This window comes from Schistocerca serialis, chromosome 8, assembly GCF_023864345.2.
Source record: "Schistocerca serialis cubense isolate TAMUIC-IGC-003099 chromosome 8, iqSchSeri2.2, whole genome shotgun sequence".
NCBI lineage: Eukaryota > Metazoa > Arthropoda > Insecta > Orthoptera > Acrididae > Schistocerca > Schistocerca serialis.
In genome coordinates this window covers 549,697,257-549,722,883 of record NC_064645.1, presented here as the reverse complement: position 1 = coordinate 549,722,883, position 25,627 = coordinate 549,697,257, and the positions used below count along the sequence as shown (strand labels likewise).

At 44.7% G+C, this 25,627-nt stretch overlaps 1 protein-coding gene across 3 annotated transcripts in view; it reads right to left on the bottom strand.

The window, feature by feature from the left end:
• Window positions 1-25,627, bottom strand: part of LOC126416650 (uncharacterized) — a 392,607-nt gene that overhangs the window by 99,911 nt on the left and 267,069 nt on the right. For all 3 annotated transcript variants that reach the window (XR_007575486.1, XM_050084444.1, XM_050084445.1), the window contains one exon: window positions 8,053-8,172. Coding sequence is in view for 2 of the 3 variants with exons in the window: in XM_050084444.1 (XP_049940401.1) it covers window positions 8,053-8,172 (120 nt within the window). In the remaining variant the exon portion in view is untranslated. The remainder of the gene's footprint in view (window positions 1-8,052; window positions 8,173-25,627) is intronic.

The following is a 25,627-nucleotide window of genomic DNA, read 5'->3' as shown; positions in this document are numbered from 1 at the left end:
AGTTCTTACTTGCAGTTCAATTTGATCTAAGAGCTGCCGTTTATTGTTTTGTGATGTGTGGTGTTGTGATAGTTTTAAATTGCGGGTAAATTTGTAACAATAGAGAAGAGGAATTTGGTTCGTCCACTAACATTATGGTACGTTAAAAATATGTACGCACTACTATAATAGCCTAATTACCTATCTATACCAGTTTAATGTTAGCACTGGAGTCGTTATTTGGAGACTGGTATAACTTTGGGGTTGCACTGTTTCAGTATTTTACAAGGCAGCACAGTGGTAAACATCATTACAAATAAGATTAAATTCAAATCAGTGTATAAAGAAACACATGGATTTTCCTGTGTCGCTCAAAAATCGCTTTGATCAGCAAAAATATAGCTGAAATGGCAAATGGTAGCAAACATTTGCTCAGAAGTCCATCATTAGTAGCCCAAATGGTAAAATATCACACAATCTGTCCACCGTAAAGGTACTCACTCATAAAAATCAGTTCCGATACGGAACGATGGGGAAGGGTTTGTGGAGAGCGGCAAAGACAGCACTTTCTACAGGTCGTTCGTTTCTGAGCGATATTTTCAGTGGTCTGCTTGAATTCGTTCAAAAAAATGTTGAAATGTGTGTGAAATCTTATGGGACCTAACTGCTAAGGTCATCAGTCCCTAAGCTTACACTCTAGTTAACCTAAATTATCCTAAGGACAAACACACACACACCCATGCCCGAGGGAGGACTCGAACCTCCGCCAGGACCAGCCGCACAGTCCATGACTGCAGCGCCTTAGACCGCTCGGCTAATCCAGTGCTGCGCTTGAATTCGTCCGAGATGACTGTGCATTGCATCCTACACCCCCTCTCCCCCTCGCTCTCCACCAAACCTTTTCGTCCAAAACAATATCTACTTGCGCTCTTGTAATACTACAATAACTGAAACCAGGAATTTCATACATAGTTAAATCTGAAAATATGCATGCATTCTTGCACAAATCACCAAACATGAACAGTTAAAGGAAAAATATGCTATATCAGAATTTCATCCGTTGTTGAGATAAATTTTATTTTTTTAAAAAGCAATGTATATCAATCAGTTACTCCATTTCCTCCACCGACTGGGGTAGCTCTGCACGTTGAGCCGCTGAGCTAGCAATCACTGGAGTTGGGAGGCGGGGTGGTCAAATCCATCTGCCGGCAAATCTGAAAATGGTTTTATGTGGTTTCCCCTTTTAATTTGGGGCAAATGGCGGGATTGGTCCTTTGCTATAGGCCATAGCCAATTCCTTCCGAATTCCTTTCTTTCCTGACAGATTCCAATTCCCTTCAAGAAGCAGCCTCTCTGCTTAAATGTAAAGAGCCGAACCTCACATCGGAGACTCCCGGCACTAAAATCCATACGACAAATAAACAATAATCCAAATTTTCCTCATTTAGACTCACGTGTTTATCTGCCGGGACATTCTTTAATGCAGAAAATGATCTTTCTACATTGCAAGAAGTGACCAACGCACACTTAAATCCGGAAATTTGGGAAAGTGTAAGGTTGAATAATCCCAGATCCGTTGCATTTTCGCCACCAAAATTTGCTTTAGCTTCTCTGTCGAACAGCGATCTCTTTATTCCTACAGCCCTATCGGTAAATTCGCGCTCGCCCGTTCCTGATTACTTCCTCGGCTCAAATCCAGACTGGAGGAAGGAAAGTGTAGAATGACTTTGAAGGGTGAAGAAAGATTGAATCACAACCGCTTCTAAGTGATTTGCCTAAATACAGCACTCCTAAGTAACGAGATTATATCTCTGCTTGATCAAAACTCCGAGATCATTGCCGAATAAAATTGTTTATTGTTATTTACTGAAATTTTCAGAATATATGAAAAACATGAGCCTTTTCAGGGTCCTCTTTAACGAATCAGACCGCTCCTCTGACAAAGTCCTGGCTAAGCCGCTGACGCTAGAAAACAGTTCTGAAACCGTTTCATTTCGAACCGAGCTAGGTGGCATAGTGGTAAAACAGTGGACATGAATTTGGGAGAACGGTGGTTCATATACGCGTCTTACCATCCAGATTTAGGTTTCCTGTGAGTTCCTTCAATTGATTAAGGTGAAAGTCAGGTTAGTTTGATAGGGCACCGCCGGATTCCTTCCCCAACTGGGTCCTGTGTTCCGTCTCTAATAACCCCGTCATTGACGGGACGTTCAGAATACTCTTCCGTCCTTCCTTTTTCATCTTTTGGAAAAAAAATCGAGTTTCGACAACTGACGTCGCCATCATCGGCTGCAGCAACGTTGCTTACAAGGAAAAATCACAAACTTGAGCTCGTAATTTAAAGGGGAAAAAGCAATTGCAAGATATTAGCCCCAATACACTATCACAGCACAGTCCTACATTAATGTTTTAAGCACGTTGCTTCCCATTGTTGAAGAGCAATTCGCAGATGGCGATTGCATCTTTCAACACGATCAAGCACCTGTTCATAACACACGGCCTGTGACGGAGTGGTTACACGACAATAACATCCCTGTAATGGACTGACCTGTACAGAGTCCTGACATGAATCCTATAGAACACCTTTGGGATGTTTTGGAACGCCGACTTCGTGCCAGGCCTCACCGACCCACATTGATACCTCTCCTCAGCGCATCACTCCGTAAAGAATGGACTGTCATTCCCCAAGAAACCTTTCAGCACCTGATTAAGTGTATGCCTGCGAGAGTGGAAGCTGTTATCAAGGCTAAGGGTGGGCCAACACCATATCGAATTCCAGCATTTCCGATGGAGGGCGCCACGAATTTGTGAGTCATTTTCAGCCAGGTGTACGGATACTTTTAATGTTTCTCACATACCCATTTTATATATATACAGGGTGAGTCACCTAACGTTACCGTTGGATATATTTCGTAAACCACATCAAATACTGACGAACCGATTCCACAGACCGAACGTGAGGAGAGGGGCTAGTGTAATTGGTTAATACAAACCATACAAAAAAGCACGGAAGTATGTTTTTTAACACAAACCTACGTTTTTTTAAATGAAACCACGTTAGTCTTGTTAGCACATCTGAACATATAAACAAATACGTAATCAGTGCCGTTTGTTGCATTGTAAAATGTTAGTTACATACGGAGATATTGTAACCTAAAGTTGACGCTTGAAACCTCCGACGTTCAGCTGCGTGTTGAAATCAAAGACGGGCCACGGTCGGCGAGCGGCATCTGCAGGGACATGTTTACGATGACGACCGTGTTTACGAGTGTGGCTGTAGTGCGCTGTTGTGGTTTGGTCTAGCTGTCGCAGTGTCCGCATGTAGCGCTTGCTGCTATTGTTATTCACATTCGTCTCCGCACGCAGACCAACTGTAGTACACCGTATTACCATACGTCTGTGATAGTGTAGTGTTGTAGGAACTGTGACCATGGTGTATTCGAACTCTGAAAAGGCGGAGATGATACTCATCTATGGCGAGTGTCGACGAATGGACTGCAGGGTGTATGCAGAATGCTACCCGGACAGAGAGCATCCAAGGTCCCGCACATTGCAAAACACCTACCGCCAACTGTATGCAACAGGTATGGTCGTAGCACGCAAACGGGTCCGTAACAGGCCCGTCACAGGAGAAGCGGGTGCAGTTGGTGTGTTAGCTGCTGTTGCCATGAACCCACACATGAGTACAGGGGACATTGTGAGAGCCGGTGGATTGAGTCAAAGTGGTGTCATGCGCATACTGCATCGTCACCGCTTTCACCCGTTTCATGTGTCGCTACATCAGCAATTACATGGTGATGACTTTAATCATCGAGTGCAATTCTGTCAATGGGAATTAACAGAGAATGCGTTGCAGTTCTACCTGTTTACCGATGAAGCGGGTTTCACAAGCCACGGGGCAGTGAATCTACGGAACATGCATTACTAGTCCGTGGACAATCCTCGCTGGCTCAGACAGGTAGAGCGACAGCGACCGTGGACTGCAAATGTATGGCGCGGAATCATTGGCGACCACCTCATTGGTCCTCACTTCATTGCAGTGGCCCAAACAGCTGCAACATACATCGCGTTTGTACAGAATGATCTGCCAACGTTGTTCGAAAATGTCCCACTGGAAACGCGTCGACGTATGTGGTATCAGCATGGTGGTGCACCTGCACATATCGCAATTAACACTAGGCTGACCCTTGACAGGATGTTCGACGGGCGTTTCATAGGACGTGGAGGACGCATAAATTGGCCATCCCGTCCTCCTGATCTTACACCTCTGGACTTCTTTCTGTGGGATACGTTAAAGGAGAATGTGTACCGTGATGTGCCTACAACCCCAGATGATATGAAACAACGTATTGTGGCAGCCTGCGGCGACATTACACCAGATGTACTGCGGCGTGTACGACATTCATTACGCCAGAGATTGCAGTTGTGTGCAGCAAATGATGGGCACCGCATTGAACATCTATTGGCCTGACATGTCGGGACACACTCTATTCCACTCCGTAATTGAAAACGGAAAACACGTGTGTACGTGTACCTCACCCCTCATGGTAATGTACTTGTGCGTCAGTGAAAAAGACCAATAAAAAGGTGTTAGCATGTGGACGTAATGTGCTGTTCCAGTCACTTCTGTACCTAAGGTCCATCACCGTTCCCTTTGGATCCCTACGTAGTTCGGTGCTCTCCGATACACACGATCGAACAGCGGAGGAGTGGTGCTCAAGCGTCAACTTTAGGTTACAATATCTCCGGATGTAATTAACATTTTACAATGCAACAAACGGCACTGATTACGTATTTGTTTATATGTTCAGATGTGCTAACAAAACTAACGGGGTTCCATTTAAAAAAAACGTAGGTTTGTGTTAAAAAACGTACTTCCGTGCATTTTTTTATGGTTTGTATTAACCAATTACACTAGCACCTCTCCTCACGTTCGGTCTGTGGAATCGATTCGTCAGTATTTGATGTGGTTTACGAAATATATCCAGCGGTAACGTTAGGTGACTCACCCTGTATATATAGGGTGTTACAAAAAGGTACGCCCTAACTTTCAGGAAACTATATATATATATATATATATATATATATATATATATATATATATATATATATATATATATATATATATATAATCAGAGTAAATAACCACAACGATTGCCTTATACAAATGATAACAAACATTCAGTTTGTATGTTCAGCCGTATTAAAACAGACATACACAAACTTATTTGTTTCTAAGTGTTTCTGTTGCTGTTATGTGTGTCTGAACTGATGTTTGTTTTGCTATGATTAGATGTCCGTATATAATTTTCATTTATTTATTTACTTTTTTAATTAATTTTTTCTAGTGTGTGTGTGTGTGTGTGTGTGTGTGTGTGTGAGAGAGAGAGAGAGAGAGAGAGAGAGAAGACTACTTGCTTCAATATGGCTGCATGTACAAAGGGGATGTTTCTTATGATTTCTTTTATTAAGTTCAGTAGATAGTCTGTATTGACGCGCGTGTAGCAATTTATGACACGTTTGTTCTCAGCGATGGCTTTCTGGAAACGGTAGTTTTCCTATATTTGTATACCGCATTCGTTGTGGTTGTTTATTTTATTTTCATATGTTGTTCCATGTTTGTAGGATGCTGGTTGTGGTAGTCTAAGTGCTCTTCAAATGTGGAATGGTTTTGTTTCCTACTTCCAGTCCCTAATGCGTTTTTCGTATGGTGTTTCAAAATTCCTGCATGTCATGCCTATTTATAATGCATCATAAGTTTGGCATTCAAATTTGTACATTTCTCCAGAAAGAAATTTTCACTCTGCAGCGGAGCGTGCGCTGATATGAAACTTCCTGGCAGATTAAAAATGTGTACTTGACCGAGACTGGAACTTAGCCTTTCGCCTTTTTTTATATTCTTGATTTCTGGAATTTGTCCCTCTTGATCGCTGGTTGCCTTAAGTTTGTTTGAAGGGTTTGCACAGTTTTATACGCTATTTGGACACTTTGTTTCTTTAGTCTGTATGCTCCCATGTGAGTTAATTTATGTGAACATGTGTTGTGTGTATTTGAGGGTTTACGGCTTGTCTTGTGAGTTTTCCTGCATTTTGGATGTGTTGTGTTTGTTTCGTATTTGTGATATCCTAAATCTAAAGTAAATAGTATACACAAGAATGTGTGTGTGGAGTCATGATGCGTTACAAACCAGAAAGGCGAGCCGTGTATGGCACTAAAACAGTGTTGCATTCAGTAGTGTTCACGCGGTTCCAGAGCAATAATTATCAACATATCACAAATTGCCTCACAACACACTTATTCGACCGATTCTTGAGTATTCATCAGTCTGGGACTGTTACCAAGTAAGATTAATGGAAGTAGAGAGCATCCAACGAAGAGTGGCGAATTTGATCACGATATCGTTTAGCAAGGGAGGGAGCATTACAGAGATTCTCAATAAACTCCAGTGATAACCGCTACAAGAGGGGCGTTATACTGTTGAAATTCTGAGAGCGTACATTCCAAGAATAGTCAGACACCGTACTACACTACTGGCCATTAAAATTGCTACACCACAAAGATGACGTGCTACAGACGCGAAATTTAACCGACAGGAGGAAATGATTAGCTTTTCAGAGCATTCACACAACGTTGGCGCCGGTGGCGAAACCTACAACGTGCTGACATGAGGAAAGTTTACAACCGATTTCTCATACACAAACAGCAGTTGACCGGCGTTGCCTGGTGAAACGTTGTTGTGATGCCTCGTGTAAGGAGGAGAAATGCGTACCATCACGTTTACGATTTTGATAAAGGTCGGATTGTAGCCAATCGCTATTGCGGTTTATGGTATCGAGACATCGCTGCTCGCGTTGGTCGAGATCCAATGAGTGTTAGCAGAATATGGAATCGGTGGGATCAGGAGAGTAATACGGAACGCCCTGCTGGATCCCAACGGCCTCGTATCGCTAGCAGTCGAGATGACAGGCATCTTATCCGCATGGCTGTACCGAATCGTGCAACCACGTCTCGATCCCTGAGTCAACATATGGGGACGTTTGCAAGACAACAACAATCTGCACGAACAGTTCGACGACGTTTGCAGCAGCATGGACTATCAGTTCGGAGACCATGGCTGCGGTTACCCTTGACGCTGCATCACAGACAGGAGCACCTGCGATGGTGTACTCAACGACGAACCTGGGTGCACGAATGGCAAAACGTCATTTTTTTCGGATGAATCCAGGTTCTGTTTACAGCATCATGATGTTCGCATCCGTGTTTGGCGACATCGCAATGAACGCACATTGGAAGCGTGTATTCGTCATCGCCATACTGGCGTATCACCCGGCGTCATGGTATGGGGTGCCATTGGTTACAAGTCGCGGTCACCTCTTGTTCGCATTGACGGCACTTTGAACAGTGGACGTTACATTTCAGATGTGTTACGACCCGTGGCTCTACCCTTCATTCGATCCCTGCGAAACCCTACACTTCAGCAGGATAATGCACGACCGCATGTTGCAGGTCCTGCACGGGCCTTTCTGGATACAGAAAATGTTCGACTGCTGCCCTGGCCAGCACATTCTCCAAATCTCTCGCCAATTGAAAACGTCTGGTCAATGGTGGCCGAGGAACTGGCTCGTCACAATACGCCAGTCATTACTGTTGATGAACTGTGGTATCGTGTTGAAGCTGTAAGGGTAGCTAGCTGTACCTGTACACGCCATCCAAGCTGTTTGACTCAATGCCCAGGCGTATCAAGGCCGTTATTACGGCCAGAGGTGGTTGTTCTGGGTACTGATTTCTAAGGATCTCTGCACCCAAACTGCGTGAAAATGTAATCACATGTCAGTTCTAGTATAATATATTTGTCCAATGAATACCCGTTTACCATCTGCATTTCTTCTTGGTGTAGCAATTTTAATGGCCAGTAGCGTATCTCCGCCACACAAACAGTAAGGTGCCTTGGGGAGCGTAGGTGTAGATGTAGCCAAAACCGTGCAGGTTTCCGTTTCACACAAAACATTGGACACATGGATCACAGTGGTCTGCTCTCGAGAACCCTGTGGCAACAGGACCAGGTGGGCTTACTTTTGATGCAGTAGCCAGCCATTACGAGTATCGTAGTGATGGCCAGTGACGTGCAGAGAACGATCAGTGCAATGGGCTGTCTCCTGTCCGGCACCGGCACTGGAGGGGAGTCCCCGTCCTCTGTGAACAAACATCGCAACAATATGGTTAACGTTAGGAGGTAACTTGAAAATTACGAAAGTATAAAAAAATTGTTTGTGATTATGATGTTTTGAAGTAAACTTTGAGCGAATATAAAGCTATTTTAGACCGGATATTTATTTAAATGTCCAAAAAACAGTTCAAATGCCAGTTTGCTGAGGGACACATGACTACATGTAGATCTGTGCCTACCCTTCTTTGAACTCATAAGGCTAGGGCCTTTTTTGTGGCTCTGAGCATTCAGCTACTGGCTAAATTGTTTGTTGTGTAACAGGTGTACTGCAGGGTAAGAGTGGGTGAGTGGTTCTCTGCTAGAGGAGGGCAGGCTAAGAAGGCTGCCATTCAGCTGATAGAATGCTTTATTGATGGACATGAACATGCATAGTTCAGCGTATCTGAAACAGACTACAGACAATGGGAGGTGGTCCTTGGCTCCCAGCACACCGCTATGGGTGTACTGATACAGGTGTTCCCCATGAGTGGTAATGGTCGCCTGGGTACCACCGCATGCGGGCGGACGGCGGCAGACGACTGCTGTGTGGCGGTGCGGCAGCGAGAGAACGTCGCCGTGCCCGGGTCGGACACTCACGCAGCGGTCGTTGGTTTGCAGCCCAGTGGAGCCACTGTCAAAGATGTGGCGACGACTGTCACATACTATGCATGATTGGACGGTCACTTGTCAACTTGCTGACGGGCTGCTACTGAACATTTACATCCTGTTTCCCCATGCTGACAGTTGTGATTCTATGAGACAAATCTCTTCTACTGCAAGCTCTTTGCTTTCCATATTTTGAGTCTTTGTAATGTGGACCAAAACAAAGAAAAATTTCCAGTACACATGGACTCTAAAGCGCATATCTTAACAAAAGAAATGGTTCAAATGGCTCTCAGCACTATGGGACTTAACTTCTGAGGTCATTAGTACCCTAAAACTTAGAACTACGTAAACCTAACTAACCTAAAGACATCGCACATATCCATGCCCGAGGCAGGATTCGAACCTGCGACCGTAGCGGTCGCGCGGTTCCAGACTGTAGCGCCTACAACCGCTCGGCCACTGCGGCCGGCCGCAGTAGATTAAGTATCAGTTATTTTAATGATAGAAAGTTATGATTACAGTACTTGATTACATCCATTAAGTAGTGAAGACATAACAAGTTTCAAGACTTTGATGTAAATAACAGTCAATACAAGGTCTCTTAAAGATGTAGTTCAGAGGTCACGTTCGACTGTCGGTTCCGTTCTAAAAATTCTAGGCGGCGAAGTTTCAATACAGTCGAGCTTAAATTTTTTCTGTAATAGAAACCAACTTAGCGCCCTTCATACAAAAATTATGAATATTGTAAATTTATTCTTGACGGATTTATTAAATATTTGTGTCCGAGAAAGCGGCCTTTTAGATGCTGCTACTTGGGCATACAGCGGATTACGGCAGGTGTTCCCTTCGGCCGTCCGCTGCGCCCATAATAAATAAGCCCTGAGAGGCAGAGGCGCCACACTTCTCAACCTGCTGCCATATGGTCCGCGTCAATCAAACGCCGGCTTAAGTTACGTTGTGCAAGACGCGACAGTTGGCTGCGACTGCGACGCTGCCCCCTCCTCTTTTCCCACCCTGGCAGACGGTGACACGGCCGCAACACGACTGGAGTCGTCGCTGTTTCCCAAGCTCCGGTCGGCGGCGGCGGATTCAAATACACAAGAAAAGTAAGAATTCCGATTTTCTTGTTATAAAAAATACTGTATGTTAATGCAACAAAGTTACATCGGCTCCCAGAGTTAGTTTTTCGATACAGATTCTCCTTTTACTTTAAAAAATTGAAAAGTATCTCTTCCGGTTTTGCGTGTTTTTTTCGCTGTATATTACTTCTCTATTAATTGTGAGGAAAGTAAAAGGCACAAAAAATTGATGTTTGCGTATCTTACAGTTTCACATCACAGCTTGATAATGAGGTGTCTATTTTTCGGATATTCGTCACAGTTATTCCGGTACTTAATTTACAAGTAACCTACTGCATAAAATTTGAATTGTGTACAGTGAAAAATGTGGTCGCTGGCTACTTTACGTATGGCTCACGTTAGGTCATACATCGTTGCTGATGAAAAGAAGCTAACATTTTTAAAGTTGAGATCAGAAAGATATCGATCTCCGTTTCCGAGATTTGGGCTCATATATCTCCGGGAGCGTCGCGACTAGCCGCCAGTTCTGTCGACGCGCAACGAGAATCGTGTGGTCTTCACACGATAGAGAATGCATTTGTTTTGTATCGCTGACACATTTGGACCTAATGAAACCATTTTATGTCGTATTTCTCCGGTATGAGTTACTAATATTTCTCCATATGCTCTTGACAATTTCATTTAAAATGCCACGAAATGTAGGTTTCTTAAAGCCAAGTGATCAAGCAGAACCCATTTTCTTGGTTTTACTGAGGCATCTGAACCTGTTCCAAGCTTTCTTTCTCGTTTATTTCTCTGATACGAGACCCGAATATTCCTCCATCTGTTTTTGCACATTTCACCTAAAATTCCAATGAAAGATAAGTTTATTAACAATAAGCGCACGCTAGCGTCATTGCATTGTTTCAAGTTCTTGACAACAAGATAGGGTTACACCTTAAACACTTCCAGAATTTTGATTCTGAACGTCTACAGTATACATTGGCAGAAATGTGGAAGAAATAATGTCCGTGCTTGTTCACAAAATTTCCCCAAATTATACTTCTCAGTTTCTCCCATTCAGAAACTTTTGGAACAAGCTAAGGCAACTTTCATAGCTGACTGAATCTTTATTCCCTTCCAAATGAACTTCCATATTCTTATATTCTGACAGCATACATCGTTATGGGTGACATGAACATTTAATCTTGCCAAGCTGCACTCAAAAGATGACTCCAGGATTTACAAAAGACGAATTTCAATTGTGAACTGAGTCAGACCAGAAGGGCCTTGTAAAACAGTAGTGCACTTTTGACACAAGTTTTTTGAGCACCATCTTCTACCAATGCATTGAAGTGAATGTGACAAATTACTTATTGCAGCATACTGTTTGCGCAATCTGTTGAGAAACGCCTTCCTCAAAAACGAACATCTATTGATTACAGAAAGCTGTACAACGATCTGGTGGTGGTTTTTCACAACTAGAAGGTATCATCAAGACACCAATTTACCGTTTACTTTCAAAGTGAAGGTATTGTAAACTGTAACTTTCTCGTTGTACTTTAGATTGTTCATTTTATAATGTACTTGCCGTTTTCAATTTTTATCGTCACAAAAAAGAGTAATGCGAAAATTGACCTTCAAGTTCATTTTCATCATTCTAATTCTACATCTGCATGGATTATACTGATTTTCACAACAGGCCTGAAAAATTTGCATTAATGGGAAAATATTATATATTTCACTCACCTGCCAGTTTCAACTGTGCACCAATTTCTTCCCAATTTCTGTCTCTGAACATAGTGTCTCTATATTTAGGGTTCTTCAAATCGTAAAGGCAAGGATGTTGCGAGACCAGCTCACAGAGCATCACATCCTGTGAGTGGCTCATTTCAGTTTTCCTTGACTGGCTCGATATCTTTCTGGCAGCCGTACGTCTTTGTGTCGTGCGACTTCCGTCGCAACACTGCTCACTGGTGCAGTGCTGCGGCAGCTGCCGCAACAGTCGCGCGTCGCATCCCAAACTCGAACTGCGCATGCGCCAGCAGGCAACTTCTGACGTCACATAGCGACCCGTCGCAGTCGCTAGTGTGCGTCGCGTCTTGGACAACGTACCTTAACACGCAGCCTCGGATGATATCACAGCCAGGCTGCTACTACGAGGGTTGTCCAGAAAGTAAGTTCCGATCGGTCGCGAAATGGAAACCACTGGAAAAATCCGGTAAAGCTTTGCACAGATGTGTTGGGCAGTGTCTCTAGTATGTCCGTCGATCGTGTCGCGTCGCTCTTTTCAGTTTTGAATGAACAGTGAGCACATAAACATGCGTAGGGAATAGCGTCTCCTGCCAAATATGAGGGCCTCGTTAGAGACTTCGCCTGTGTCATGCAGCCCACATAACAGAACTGTCGAGCAGTTCCTTCTTCGTGCCAATTCTCGGCCACACACTGCAGGGGCAATGAAGCAGCTCTTGCAGCGTTTCCGATGAGAAGTGCTTGATCACACACAATACAGTCCATAATTGGCTCCCATTGAGTCTCATCTCTGCTCACAGGAACCGATGGCTATGAAGACAAAATTTTTCCACAGACAACGAGCTGAAGACCAGTGCAGATAACTGGCCGAAAGCGCAGGCGGCTGCTTTCTATGACGAGGATATTGGAAAGTTAATACAACACTACGACAGAACTCGAAGTATGTAGAGAAGTAGGTGGAAGGTGTACCTAACTGTTGCAAATAAAACGTTTCTGGTTTTCACTGTGGTTTCCATTTCGCGACCGATCGGAACTTACTTTCTGGATAATTCTCATAAACGCGTGTTCGGTAAAAGTAGAAAGTGAAAACGCGAAGACTGTACACCACTGTACACCAAATGTGTATCTGTGTTGTAAAAAGAGCATACTGAGCACCCATAACAACATCCTCGCCCTTGCTTCCTTGCGGTACAAGACCCTACAGTGGCGATGACGGCACTGCAGTGGCGACGAGGATAAATCGGTGGCTGAAGATTTTGCTCGCTTCTCTTGTGTTTTAGCTTGCACAGGTGATCGTGTTCAAGTATTTCTATTTGCTAAATTGTTGTTGTGTTCTTGCGCGTATTCCAGGAGGGGAGCTGCAGAACTAATCAAAATTCTCTTTTCAGAGGCTTTGCTTGCTTTTTGATATAGCGTATTTGCGTAAACCATGAACTCCGAGCCCCCTCCACCCCCTGCCCCGGCGCCTCAGATACAGACGGCGAATGCACTGGGTCTAACACAAGTTTTTCAGTTTCAGAACCAACAAATTGCTAATTTACTGACGACGGTACAACAACTACTGGCTGCACAAGCTGCGTCGGCCGCACAACCATCATCGACCAAACAACCAGCTCAACAAGTGCCGCCGACCAGTGTACCAACGTTTCGGCAATTTAAGGACGCAGAAGAGGAATGGCTCGAATACCTGACGCCCAAGGGGACTCTCCACACTGTAAATCACGGATTTTGATGCGCTTCAAATATGTTGTAGAGGCACCCTGAGTACCTGGCTATCCGGTTTCTTAGCGACGGGCCCTGGTTGTTGAGAAAATCGATTTTGAAGTTCATTGCGTGCTTTGTATACCTGTAACATTACGTACATTCCGAGCAAGTCAGCGTAGCGCGGCGGTAAAGGTTCGCGGCTACCGCGCTGGAAGGTACCGTGTTCGATTCCTGCTCCCATGTTTTTTTATGTATGTAAGAACCGCGCGGAAAATTTGGTCCTAACGTTCAAAAAAGAGTAGACGAATTAACTGGGAAATACAGAAATCCGGGAAGTTCACCAAACTGATGTACGAAGAATTTTTGCGTTCTGTAATTCTTCCATACGTGAGACAGAAAGTTTTTTTGTACATTATCGATTCATGGGGAGGGCAAACCGATTCAACTTTATACGATCATCTATTCACTGATGGAAGGAAAGCGAGCACCTGCACCCTAAAAGTGGTCCCACCAAGGTGCACTCCTTACTACCAGCCCTCCGATGTTTATTTTTACCGACAGGTGAAAATCTTAACAAAAATTACCCAGAATGCTCCAGACTTGATGAAAGACAATAGAGAGATCGCTTCTAGCGAAGTTTCGATAAAATTACATTCGCTAATCCTACATCAATTCAGCGCACCTAGTTTTGAAAGCATGATTAGATATGCATGGTTCGCATCGAAATTACTGGATGAAAGAGAAATATTTTGAATGCAAAAGAATGGTCTTTCCTGGTATCGCTCAAGAAGAAACCGTGCGCCTGCAAGACAGTTGCTTTCATAAAATGCGCATGGTGCTGCGAAAATTTGTGCTTCGGTTTTTTCTATGATAAGTATCACCCACAATATTGTTCTGGCACATCAAGCAATGTGGACGATGAAAAATAAGATTTTGTAATATTGTATGACAGAAAAAATTAATAACTGAATATATCTTTATAACTTCGCACACCTTACACTGTTTGTTGATATTCTTTGAAATAAAATTTAAAAATCGATCGATTTAAAAAAAAATAAATAAACGTACACGAGCAGGATTGAGACACGGTACCTCCAGCGCGGTAGCTGTGAACCTTTACCGCTGCGCTACGCTGACTTGATCGTAATCCACCTTATGTTATGGGTATACAAAGCTCGCAATGACCTCCAAAATCGATCTTCTCAAAAATCAAGGCCCGTCGCTAAAAAACCGGATAGCCAGGTACTCAGGGTAAGTGCCTCTACAACATATTTGAAGCGCATCCAAATCCGTGGTTTACAGTATGGAGGGTCCCCTTGTCAGTTCCAAGCACATTGTCCAGTTCATCGTGTTCAAGCTACTGTAAAGTCACAATACTTCCTTTCGATTGCGGGGTCCCCAGTGTTCCCAATCGCGTCTGTCGACGAACTCAGCTGTGACCAAGAATCGCTGAATTAACTATAATACTATGACCAGCAAGTCCAAGTAGCTGCAGCTAGATATAAGTTCTTTTGCTTGCAGAAAAAGCCGGAACAGACGTACCGTCAGTGGTACACATAATTAATAGACATAACTAGTAAGTGTAAATTTAAGTGTACTTGTGGCAACTTTTACAGCGATTTAATGTCACATGATGCAATAACATTCATTGTAACTGATAGAAGAATACGGCAACAGATCTTCAACTACTCTGATCCATCACTTCCCCAAGTATTGCAGATCTTAGAGCAATATGATTCGGGTGCTGATATGTTTGACCAGGCCCCGATTTGTCGGGTCGAGTCACCCCATGTTCGCAACCGCCCCAAGCAGCCGCAACGAGCGCGTACACAGCCAGGCGGACAGCCACGCAGACAGGTAAATAGACCTGTCAACTCTGTGAAGTCTTGCCCCAGATGTTTTGCTTGCCATAAAAGACAGAATTGACTGTCACGTAAAGCAACGTGTTACACGTGTGGAAAAAAGCCCATGTCTACGCAGTTTGTTTTCAATGGCACAAAAACGCCAATTTTGCCCGCTCCCAGATAAAATACAGGCTCGTTCACATGCAATGAACGCTGTGTTTTCAAAACCTACAACACTTTCTGACAATAGTAAGATTAAGGTTGTGCCTCCTTCTCGCCCTAGTGCTGTGCAACGACGTTCTAACAAACTATTTGTCTCATTATGAATTGTTGGGTGAAGTCTGAACTTTCAGTTAGACGCAGCTACTTCGATAACTTTACTTAATCTTGCCGCGTACGAACACTTAGATTCACCATGCCTTTCTAAATCTAGCAAGCACCTCAATGCTTACAAAGGAGAGGAAGTTCCACTTACAAATCTCACACTGTTGTTGTTGTTGTTGTTGTTGTTGTTGTGGTCTTCGGTCCTGAGACTGGTTTGATGCAGCTCTCCATGCTACTCTATCCTGTGCAAGCTTCTTCATCTCCCAGTAACTACTGCAACCTACATCCTTCTGAATCTGCTTAGTGTATTCATCTCTTGGTCTCCCTCTACGATTTTTACCCTCCACGCTGCCCTCCAATACTAAATTGGTGATCCCTTGATGCTTCAGAACGTGTCCTACCAACCGATCCCTTCTTCTAGTCAAGTTGTGCCACAAATTTCTCCTCTCCCCAATCCTATTCAATACCTCATCATTAGTTATGTGATCTACCCATCTAATCTTCAGCATTCTTCTGTAGCACCACATTTTGAAATCTTCTATTCTCTTCTTGTCGAAACGGTTTATCGTCCATGTTTCATTTCCAAACATGGCTACGCTCCATACAAATACTTTCAGAAAAGACTTCCTGACACTTAAATCTATACTCGATGTTAACAAATTTCTCTTCTTCAGAAACGCTTTCCTTGCCATTGCCAGTCTACATTTTATATCCTCTCTACTTCGACCATCATCAGTTATTTTGCTACCCAAATAGCAAAACTCCTTTACTACTTTAAATGACTCATTTCCTAATCTAATTCCCTCAGCATTACCCGGCTTAATTCGACTACACTTCATTATCCTCGTTTTGCTTTTGTTGATGTTCATCTTATATCCTCCTTTCAAGACACTATCCATTCCGTTCAACTGCTCTTCCATGTCCTTTGCTGTCTCTGACAGAAATACAATGTCATCAGCGAACCTCAAAGTTTTTATTTCTTCTCCATAGATTTTAATACCTACTCCGAATTTTTCTTTTGTTTCCTTCACTGCTTCCTCAATACACAGATTGAATAACATCGGGGAGAGGCTACAACCCTGTCTCACTCCCTTCACAACTACTGCTTCCCTTTCGTGTCCCTCGACTCTTATAACTGCCATCTGGTTTCTGTACAAATTGTAAATACAATTTCGCTCCCTGTATTTTACCCCTGCCACCTTCAGAATTTGAAAGACAGTATTCCAGTCAACATTGTCAAAAGCTTTCTGTAAGTCTACAAACGCTACAAACGTAGGTTTGCCTTTCCTTATCTAGCTTCTAAGATAAGTTGTAGGGTCAGTATTGCCTCACGTGTTCCAATATTTCTACGGAATCCAAACTGATCTTCCCCGAGGTGGGCTTCTACCAGTTTTTCCGTTCGTCTGTAAAGAATTCGCGTTAGTATTTTGCAGCCGTGACTTATTAAACTGATAGTTCGGTAATTTTCGCATCTGTCAACACCTGCATTCTTTGGGATTGGAATTATTATATTCTTCTTGAAGTCTGAGGGTATTTCACCTGTCTCATATATCTTGCTCACCAGATGGTAGAGTTTTGTCAGGACTGGCTCTCCCAAGGCTGTCAGTAGTTCTAATGGAATATTGTCTACTCCCGGGGCCTTGTTTCGACTCAGGCCTTTCAGTGCTCTGTCAAACACTTCACGCAGTATCATATCTCCCATTTCATCTTCATCTACATCCTCTTCCATTTCCATAATATTGTCCTCAAGTACATTGCCCTTGTACAGACCCTCTATATACTCCTTCCACCTTTCTGCTTTCCCTTCTTTGCTTAGAACTGGGTTTCTATCTGAGCTCTTGATGTTCATGCAAGTGGTTCTCTTTTCTCCAAAGGTCTCTTTACTTTTCCTGTAGGCAGTATCTACCCTACCTCTCGTGAGATAAGCCTCTACATCTTTACATTTGTCCTCTAGCCATCCCTGCTTAGCCATTTTGCACTTCCTGTCGATCTCATTTTTGAGACGTTTGTATTCCTTTTTGCCTGTTTCATTTACTGTATTTTTATGATTTCTCCTTTCATCAATTAAGTTCAATATTTCTTCTGTTACCCAAGGATTTCTACTAGCCCTCGTATTTTTACCTACTTTATCCTCTTCTGCCTTCACTACTTCATCCCTCAAAGCTACCCACTCTTCGTCTACTGTATTTCTTTCCCCCATTCCTGTCAATTGTTCCCTTATGCTCTCCTTGAAACTCTGTACAACTTCTAGTTCTTTCAATTTATCCAGGTCCCACCTCCTTTAATTCCCACGTTTTTGCAGTTTCTTCAGTTCTAATCTACAACCTCACAGTAGGACAGGGAATTTTATTGTATCGAAATCAAGAGACAGTCAGAACATAATCGGTTTATATGCCTTTGATTTGTTTGGACTTAGCATCTACGATGTGACTTCGGCCCCGCCGGCCCTACTCGCCGACCCGAGAATGCCGTCGCCACCGCCGTCATCGCCCCAGGACACGCCCTCAGGCCTGGACGTGTGCCCTGGCATGAGTTTTCAGAGGATGCTCCTGTTGCCTCGCAAGCCAGATGGCGGGGTCTGGTCGGGTGTAAGCCGTCCTCCACAGTCATAGCTCCCGGCTCATCTCTATGTCCAGCCGTCATCGCCCCAGGACACGCCCTCAGGCCTGGACGTGTGCCCTGGCATCAGTTTTCAGAGGATGTTCCTGTTGCCTCGCAAGCCAGATGGCGGGGTCTGGTCGGGTGTAAGCCGTCCTCCACAGTCATAGCTCCCGGCTCATCTCTATGTCCAGCCGTCATCGCCCCAGGACACGCCCTCAGGCCTGGACGTGTGCCCTGGCATCAGTTTTCAGAGGATGTTCCTGTTGCCTCACAAGCCAGATGGAGGGGTCTGGTCGGGTGTAAGCCATCCTCCACAGTCATAGCTCCCGGCTCATCTCTATGTCCAACCGTCATCGCCCCAGGACACGCCCTCAGGCCTGGACGTGTGCCCTGGCATCAGTTTTCAGAGGATGTTCCTGTTGCCTCGCAAGCCAGATGGCGGGTCTGGTCGGGTGTAAGCCGTCCTCCACAGTCATAGCTCCCGGCTCATCTCTATGTCCAGCCGTCATCGCCCCAGGACACGCCCTCAGGCCTGGACGTGTGCCCTGGCATCAGTTTTCAGAGGATGTTCCTGTTGCCTCGCAAGCCAGATGGCGGGGTCTGGTCGGGTGTAAGTCGTCCTCCACAGTCATAGCTCCCGCCTCATCTCTATGTCCAGTGTCGTGAATCCACCCCCCCCCCCCCCCCCCCCAATTGTCGTTGGCATCCTCCCTCCACAACAATGGTGTGGGATTTCGGCGGAGAGGAAAATGTTGGCGTAAGTTGTCGCCAGCTCACTGGTTGGCAAAGATGAAGCAAAGATTGATTAGTAGGCGCTGGATCCATCACGCCTATCACAAGAGAGGCCAGAGACACACCTGCGAGCAACACGCTGCCAGCACCCTCTCGACGACAAGTATTTAGGCCGCCTCTGCTGACCAGAGGGCCTCACTGTCTCACTCTTACAGTTTGGCGTCTCCTCAGTTCACGTCACCGGCTACAACAGTACATAGAGACCATATTAGGGTTTATAGTGGGACTAGTACTTTAAATCAGTCTGCAAGGACTATTACTGATGAGCTTTACCACAGACATGGACTCTATTCCAGTTAAGTAAACGTAAATAAAGAACCGTATTAATCCACATGTGTATTTGTGTTGTACAAAGAGGATACCGGGCACCCACACCAACATCCTCTCCCTTGCTTCCTTGCGGTACAAGACTCTACAGTGGCGACGAGGACACTAAAGAGCTACTCTTGTTCTTTGGACCGGTGAGCGCTGCAATTAACAGTTCTTGTAACTCAGCAGAGTGTGGAAAGTGACGGACATAAAAATTTAACATACCAATAAGTCGACGCTATTCCTTGGCTGTATTTGGGCGTGAAATCCGTGAGACAGCTTTCGCCTTCTCTGGCAGTGGCAGCGATCCTGCTGCTGTTATCCCATGCGCTTGGAAATCCACTTGGGGCTGGCCAAAGATACATTTGGCGGTGTTCAGGCGACCGCTTAAACACTTCTGTTAAATGCTGCCTATGTTGCTCTGCTGATGTGGAAAAAACTATAATATCATTCAGGCAAGCGAAAGCAAAAATTGGTCCCTGTAACACAGAATCAGTGAAGCATTGCAATGTTTGAGCAGCGTTCCTCAGTCCAAAAGTTATAAATTTGCTCTCAAACGGGCCAAAAGACGTGATGATTGGTGTCTTGGGAATGTCTAGTTCGGCCACAGGGATCTGTATATATGTTTTTGCACAGTCCAGCACACTAAAAGTAACTGCACCATTCAACTCATAGCTATACTCAGGTAACAACGGCACCGGGTACCTATCCGGTATTGTTCTGGCATTCATTCACAAGGCCGCCGTGCACCATCCCTTTTCGGGACCAAATGCAGTGGTGAGGACCAGGAGCTGCTGGAAGGCCGCATTACACCTTCGCGAAACAGCCCTCTATCTGCTCGAACCACAAAGCTGGACTGTGTGACCAGAAAGGTGGTAGTCTTACAGCCAATCGTGACACATCGAGGTTCGCGTCAGTCATCGACACGGCGGGGTTTGCGTTTGTCATTTTGTAATTCTCTTGTGTAAACGCTCGTTAATCCAATGGTACTACGCAGCTGTATCAAGCCGTGGTGACAAGTTGGGCAGGCTGTCGTTCGACCGTTAGAACCTGCATGCACTTCATCGAGGGGACCACACTACACAAAATCTCCTTCAAACAATATTAACGTTAGCGTTATTGATCACAGCCACAGGAGACGGCAAGGAATACACGGCCTGTTCGCTCGTTCAGGCTAAACGGGATGGAGAGGTATCACGAAATTTTAACCCTGGATAGCTAATGCCTGTAAGAACCAAAATTACTAATGTTGTGTAAGTCGACAATGCACAATTTTTAATCTACGGAAACTTGGCGCCACGCGCTCCCATTGGCCGCGGGATTGCCCTGTAGCCGGATGTTCAGGACAATGCATGACCGCAAATGCTTTGCTTGCCGGAGATCGCGATGTGTGCAAGACGGCCCGCACGCTCGGTGGTAGCGCACCAGCCTTCCATTCTGGGTGCCTGGGGGCGAACCCGCCGGCGTCCCGGCACATCCATTGTAGTCTCATGATAAGACGTACCGAGAACAAACCCGTCCACAGCTGTTAGTTCTCGTACAGAAAGTCTTTTACAAATTGTGTCGACCTGAAAAGGGCCTTTTTTGTAGCTAGGACATTGTTTACTTAGCAGGCGCTCGAACTGGCGACCGTCTGACGCAAGCCCGGTAACGTCGAACAATGTTTTGCCGAACCCTTTCAGAGATTCCTAGTATTGCTGTGATGTGATCGGCGGCATGTTGAATGCGATCCATTAATTCCTCTTCGTTTCTAGGTGATTCGCTTCTGGGTGGGTGAACTAGAACCTTGAAGAATGCTCACAGCAAACAGTCCTGTAGCGTGAGCTCTGGTAGGGCCATGTCCTACGAGCACCTCTGCCAATTACCCGGCCGTCGAAGAGTTCATTTAAATATCCGTGCACAGCACGACTGTTATGTGAGGGCTCTCCATCATGCTGCAACGACATGGGTAGCCATATGTCCAGGGGAACATCTGCCAGCAGGTTGGGTAGAGTTTCTTGCAAAGAGTGAAGGTAATTTGCCCGGTAAGTCGAGGAGGTAGACGGAGCGGCCCAGTCTGATGGTCACCCACAATGCCTTCCCATATATTGAGCGAAAGTCGTTCCTGGTGTCCGTGGACGTACGTGACATGAGGATTTCCCCTTGCCCAGTAATGAACGTTTCGAGTGTTGTAAAGGACATCCCGATAGAAGGTGCAGTCGTCGGTAAACACAATGGCGGGGAAGTGGCGACCTCGCGCAATACGTCGCACAAACCACCAGCAAAACGCTAGTTTGGGTTCATAGTTCGCCACAGGATTTAGGTATTTGACAGGGTGGAAACTGGATGCTGGCCATCATTCCTCAAAACCTCCCAGACTAACCGATGAGTGACCCCCATGTCGTGTCCAAGTGCTGGAGTACTTGTCGTAGGTCTAGGCGCGCAGGTCTAGGCGACTGCTACGGTCGCAGGTTCGAATCCTGCCTAGGGCATGGATGTGTGTGATGTCCTTAGGTTAGTTAGGTTTAAGTAGTTCTAAGTTCTATGGGACTGATGACCACAGTAGTTAAGTCCCATAGTGCTCAGAGCCATTTTGAACTTGTCGTAGGTGCTCCCTCGAAGCGCTCGAGAACAGTCTCTTCAAATGCAGCATCCCGTCGTGTTCGAGGTCTTCCAGCATCACCACGATATTCAGCTAACGAGCCTGTCTCGCCAAGTCGCCGGTGAATTGCTGTAAACGTTCGCCTGTGTGGGTGGCGTGTTGCTGGGTACCGGTCCTCGTGCAACCGTCGAGCTTCATGCGCATTGTCGTCGGCTAGTCCATAAACAAAAACAATATCTCGTTGTTTTTCAGACGAATACTATGCCGCCATGCTTACTGTATGACTAAATTGTACGTGACGTGTGTGTGCTCTGAAGCGAAGCTTACGTATGAATGCCTCTGACGTGAGGTGGAGTCAAATAGCAAGACCTATTCGACACGTGTGCGTATCACGTTGGGGCGGTGGCGGGACGAGGGACGTTTGTATGTGTGAACCGAGAGTCACAGCGCTGCCTGTCAACAGAAGAAAGGCAACAGAGCAATCCCACGGCCAATCGGAGCGCCAAGCTTCCGTTGGTTTAAAATAGTGCGTTGTCGACCTCCACAACATTAGTAATGTCCTACTGGCATCAGCTATCCAGATTTAAAATTTCGTGACACAATTTTTCTCCACCCTGTACACCCGTTCAACAGCCGGCAGCTGGTGGCTGAAGTGGTCACTGTAGCAAATAGATATCTACTAATACCAGTGTTGCTGGCTCCTGTTCTGATCACAAGCAAGGTAGATTGTTCCTACACATCGGTCAGGGACCTGAAGATGGCGTAATAAAACGCTGAAACTGGTTGCCAAATAAAATAAGGTTTAAAATTGACGGCTGAAAGGTGTTTAATTTGACATCCTCAGTCCACATAGTTTTGATGTGCGGGTATAGTGCACGCAGAATACCGAGACGGGTAGATGTGCAGACGGCAGGACATGTGTTGGAAGAGGAGTAATCGTGGAGGCTGCGGGCAGGCGCTGGAGGGCAAGTGCCATTTTAAACTGAAGCCTACACTCACTTTTTTTTTTTTTTTTTTGTAAATATTAAGCGGGGCCCGTTCACGCCCACACTTGCGTGGTGACCATTTAGAAAGATCTGTCACCTTTTGTTTGACTAGTATTTAAAAATAATTCCACCGAATGTGAACCGATTTATTTTCACCTGGTATGTTAACCATTTGCAACTTTCAGAGAAGTGTCACGAGGGGAATTTTGAGTAAAACCTAAACATTTCTCTTGCTGCCATGTTAAAATTTGCTTCTTTTACTATACTCGGCGGAATTTGGACAGCCTCACCTCACTAACATGTTGTGCAGACGGAACTGCGAGAGAATTCTGAAACATTTGTTTATTAAGTTTAGTAAGTGAGGAACTGAGTGAAAGTACGGTAAGCATCTTGTGAGAAAGCTCATCCTTGGTACAAAATAAACGTGTAATGACTGCACTTTTGTTGTTCCAAAACCCATAGCATTTCTCATTTCACCAGCTATCGTTGGTCCTTAAAAATTACATTCTTTCATCGGAAAAGTCTGTAGTTAGTGGAATAACACTGTAGATGATGAAGTTTTGTGTAATAACGGTATGGCAATATATTCTCCTCTCTGTGTGCTGTCATTTTCCAAAATCTCACTTCGATATGTCAAACCGTTTGTCAAATATGAGGAATCTTGTGGATATTTCACTCTGGATTCATCGCTGGCGTGGTGCGATTGCAAATGAGTGTGCTACGTCAGATCAGTTTTCTCGAGATTGGTGGCAGATGGAGACTTCCACTCAAGTCTAAAGAAAAGCTGAATATGTTAGCTAAATTTAATACACTGCGACGTATTATGTAATACGCACCAAATGTAGAATCATAGGGACCCCTATTTTCCAATGCAAACTTTTCCGCATTTTGCGCAGTGTCCTACTTCCACGTAAATATCACAATAACCATGACCATTAACGAACTTATTTATGGGCACATAATAATTATCCTGACATATAAAGCTACAAGTAACTCAAAAATGAACTTTTTTACCGAATAGTTTCTGTAAAATCGTTTGAGAAAGATTGCAGGGCGTGTGCGTCGATTCTGTTATCACCGAGCGGCCGAAAGGTAGCAGATACTTGTCGGCCTCCTCTTCTGAACAAACGAATGAACTCGCACAGCGCTTTGGACGAGAACTGGACATTGCGCATCTTGCACCGTATCCTGTACGATCTACACTGAAGCGCCAAAGAAACTGGTATAGTCATGCGTATTCAAATACAAAAATATGTAAACATGCAGAATACGGCGCTGCGATCGGCAACGCCTGTATAAGACAACAAGTGTCTGGCCCAGTTGTTAGATAGCTTACTGCTGCTATAAATGGCAGGTTATCAAGATTTAAGTGAGTTTGAACGTGGTGTTATAGTCAGCGCACAAGCGAAGGGACACAACATCTCCGAGTCAGCGGTGAAGTGGGGATTTTCCCATAGACCAATCCACGATTGTACTGTGAATGTCAAGAATCCGGTAAAATATCAGATCGACATCGCTGTGCCCGGAAAAAACCCTGCAAGAATGAGACCAACGATGACTGAAGAGAATCGTTCAACGTGTGACAGAAATGCAACCCTTCCGCAAACTGCTGCAGATTTCAACGCTGGGTCTCAACAAATGTAAGCCTGCGAACCATTCAGTGAAATATCATCGATATGGCCTTTCGGAGCCAAAGGCCTACTCGTGTATCCTTGATGACCGCATGACACAAAGCTTTACGCTTCGCCTGGGTCTGTCAACAACGATATCGGACTGTTGATGACTGGAAACACGTTGCCTGCTCGAACGAGTCTCGTTTCAAATATTTTCGAGTGGATGGAGGTGTACGGATATGAAGACAACCTCATGAGTCCATGGACCCTGCATGTCAGCAGGGGACTGTTCAAGCTGGTGGAGGCTCTGTAATGGTGTACATCCTGTCTGATCATCTGCATCCATTCATCTCAATTGGGCAATTCCAGCAGGACAATGCGACACCCTACACATCCAGAATTGCTACAGAGTGGCTCCTGGAACACTGTTCCGAGTTTAAACACTTCTCCTGGTCACCAAACTCCCCAGAAATGAACATTATTGAGCCTTGAAATGTGCTGTTCAGACGATATCTCCACCCCCTCGTGCTCTTACGGATTTATGGACAGCCCTGCAAGATTCATGGTGTCAGTTCCCTCTAGCACTACTTCAGGCATTAGTCGAGTCCATGCCACGTCGTGTTGCGGCACTTCTGCGTGTTCGCGGGGGCCCTACACGATATTAGGCAAGAGTACCAGTTTCTTTGGCTCTTCAGTGTATGTCTCTGATGTTAAAGAAGAATGCTTTTACATTTGTCATGGAAGCGAAAAGCTACGAACATATTTTCTTGTAGACGTCAATGCATATCTATTCACAATATAATGTAAAAAAATGTAAATGTGTTTGAATTCCTAAGGGACAAAACTGCTGAGGTCATCGGTCCCTAGACTTACACACTACTTAAACTAACTCATACTAAGAAGAACACACACACTCATGCCCGAGGGAGGACTCGAACCTCCGGCGGGAGAAGTCGCACAATATAATGTATTAAACGTAATTGTGTTTTCGGTCATTTCCTCTCCATCCATGTGAAATAATTAACAAAATAATAATGTAAGAATCTGGTACGGAGATACTTCTGGCCATCTACCTTCCGCTTGTCGTAATCGCGCACAGGCAGTGTTTATGTAAAACTTGGAAACATTAATTATTTACGGGCTTCATCCCACAAGATAAGCGTAGCAAACAGTTTCAATCATTTTTGCGTAATGTTTGAAAGTAATTACATTAAAGTCAGAAGGATTACAATCTAAATTTAAGTTGGAAAAAATTTAAAAGATCAAGCTTGT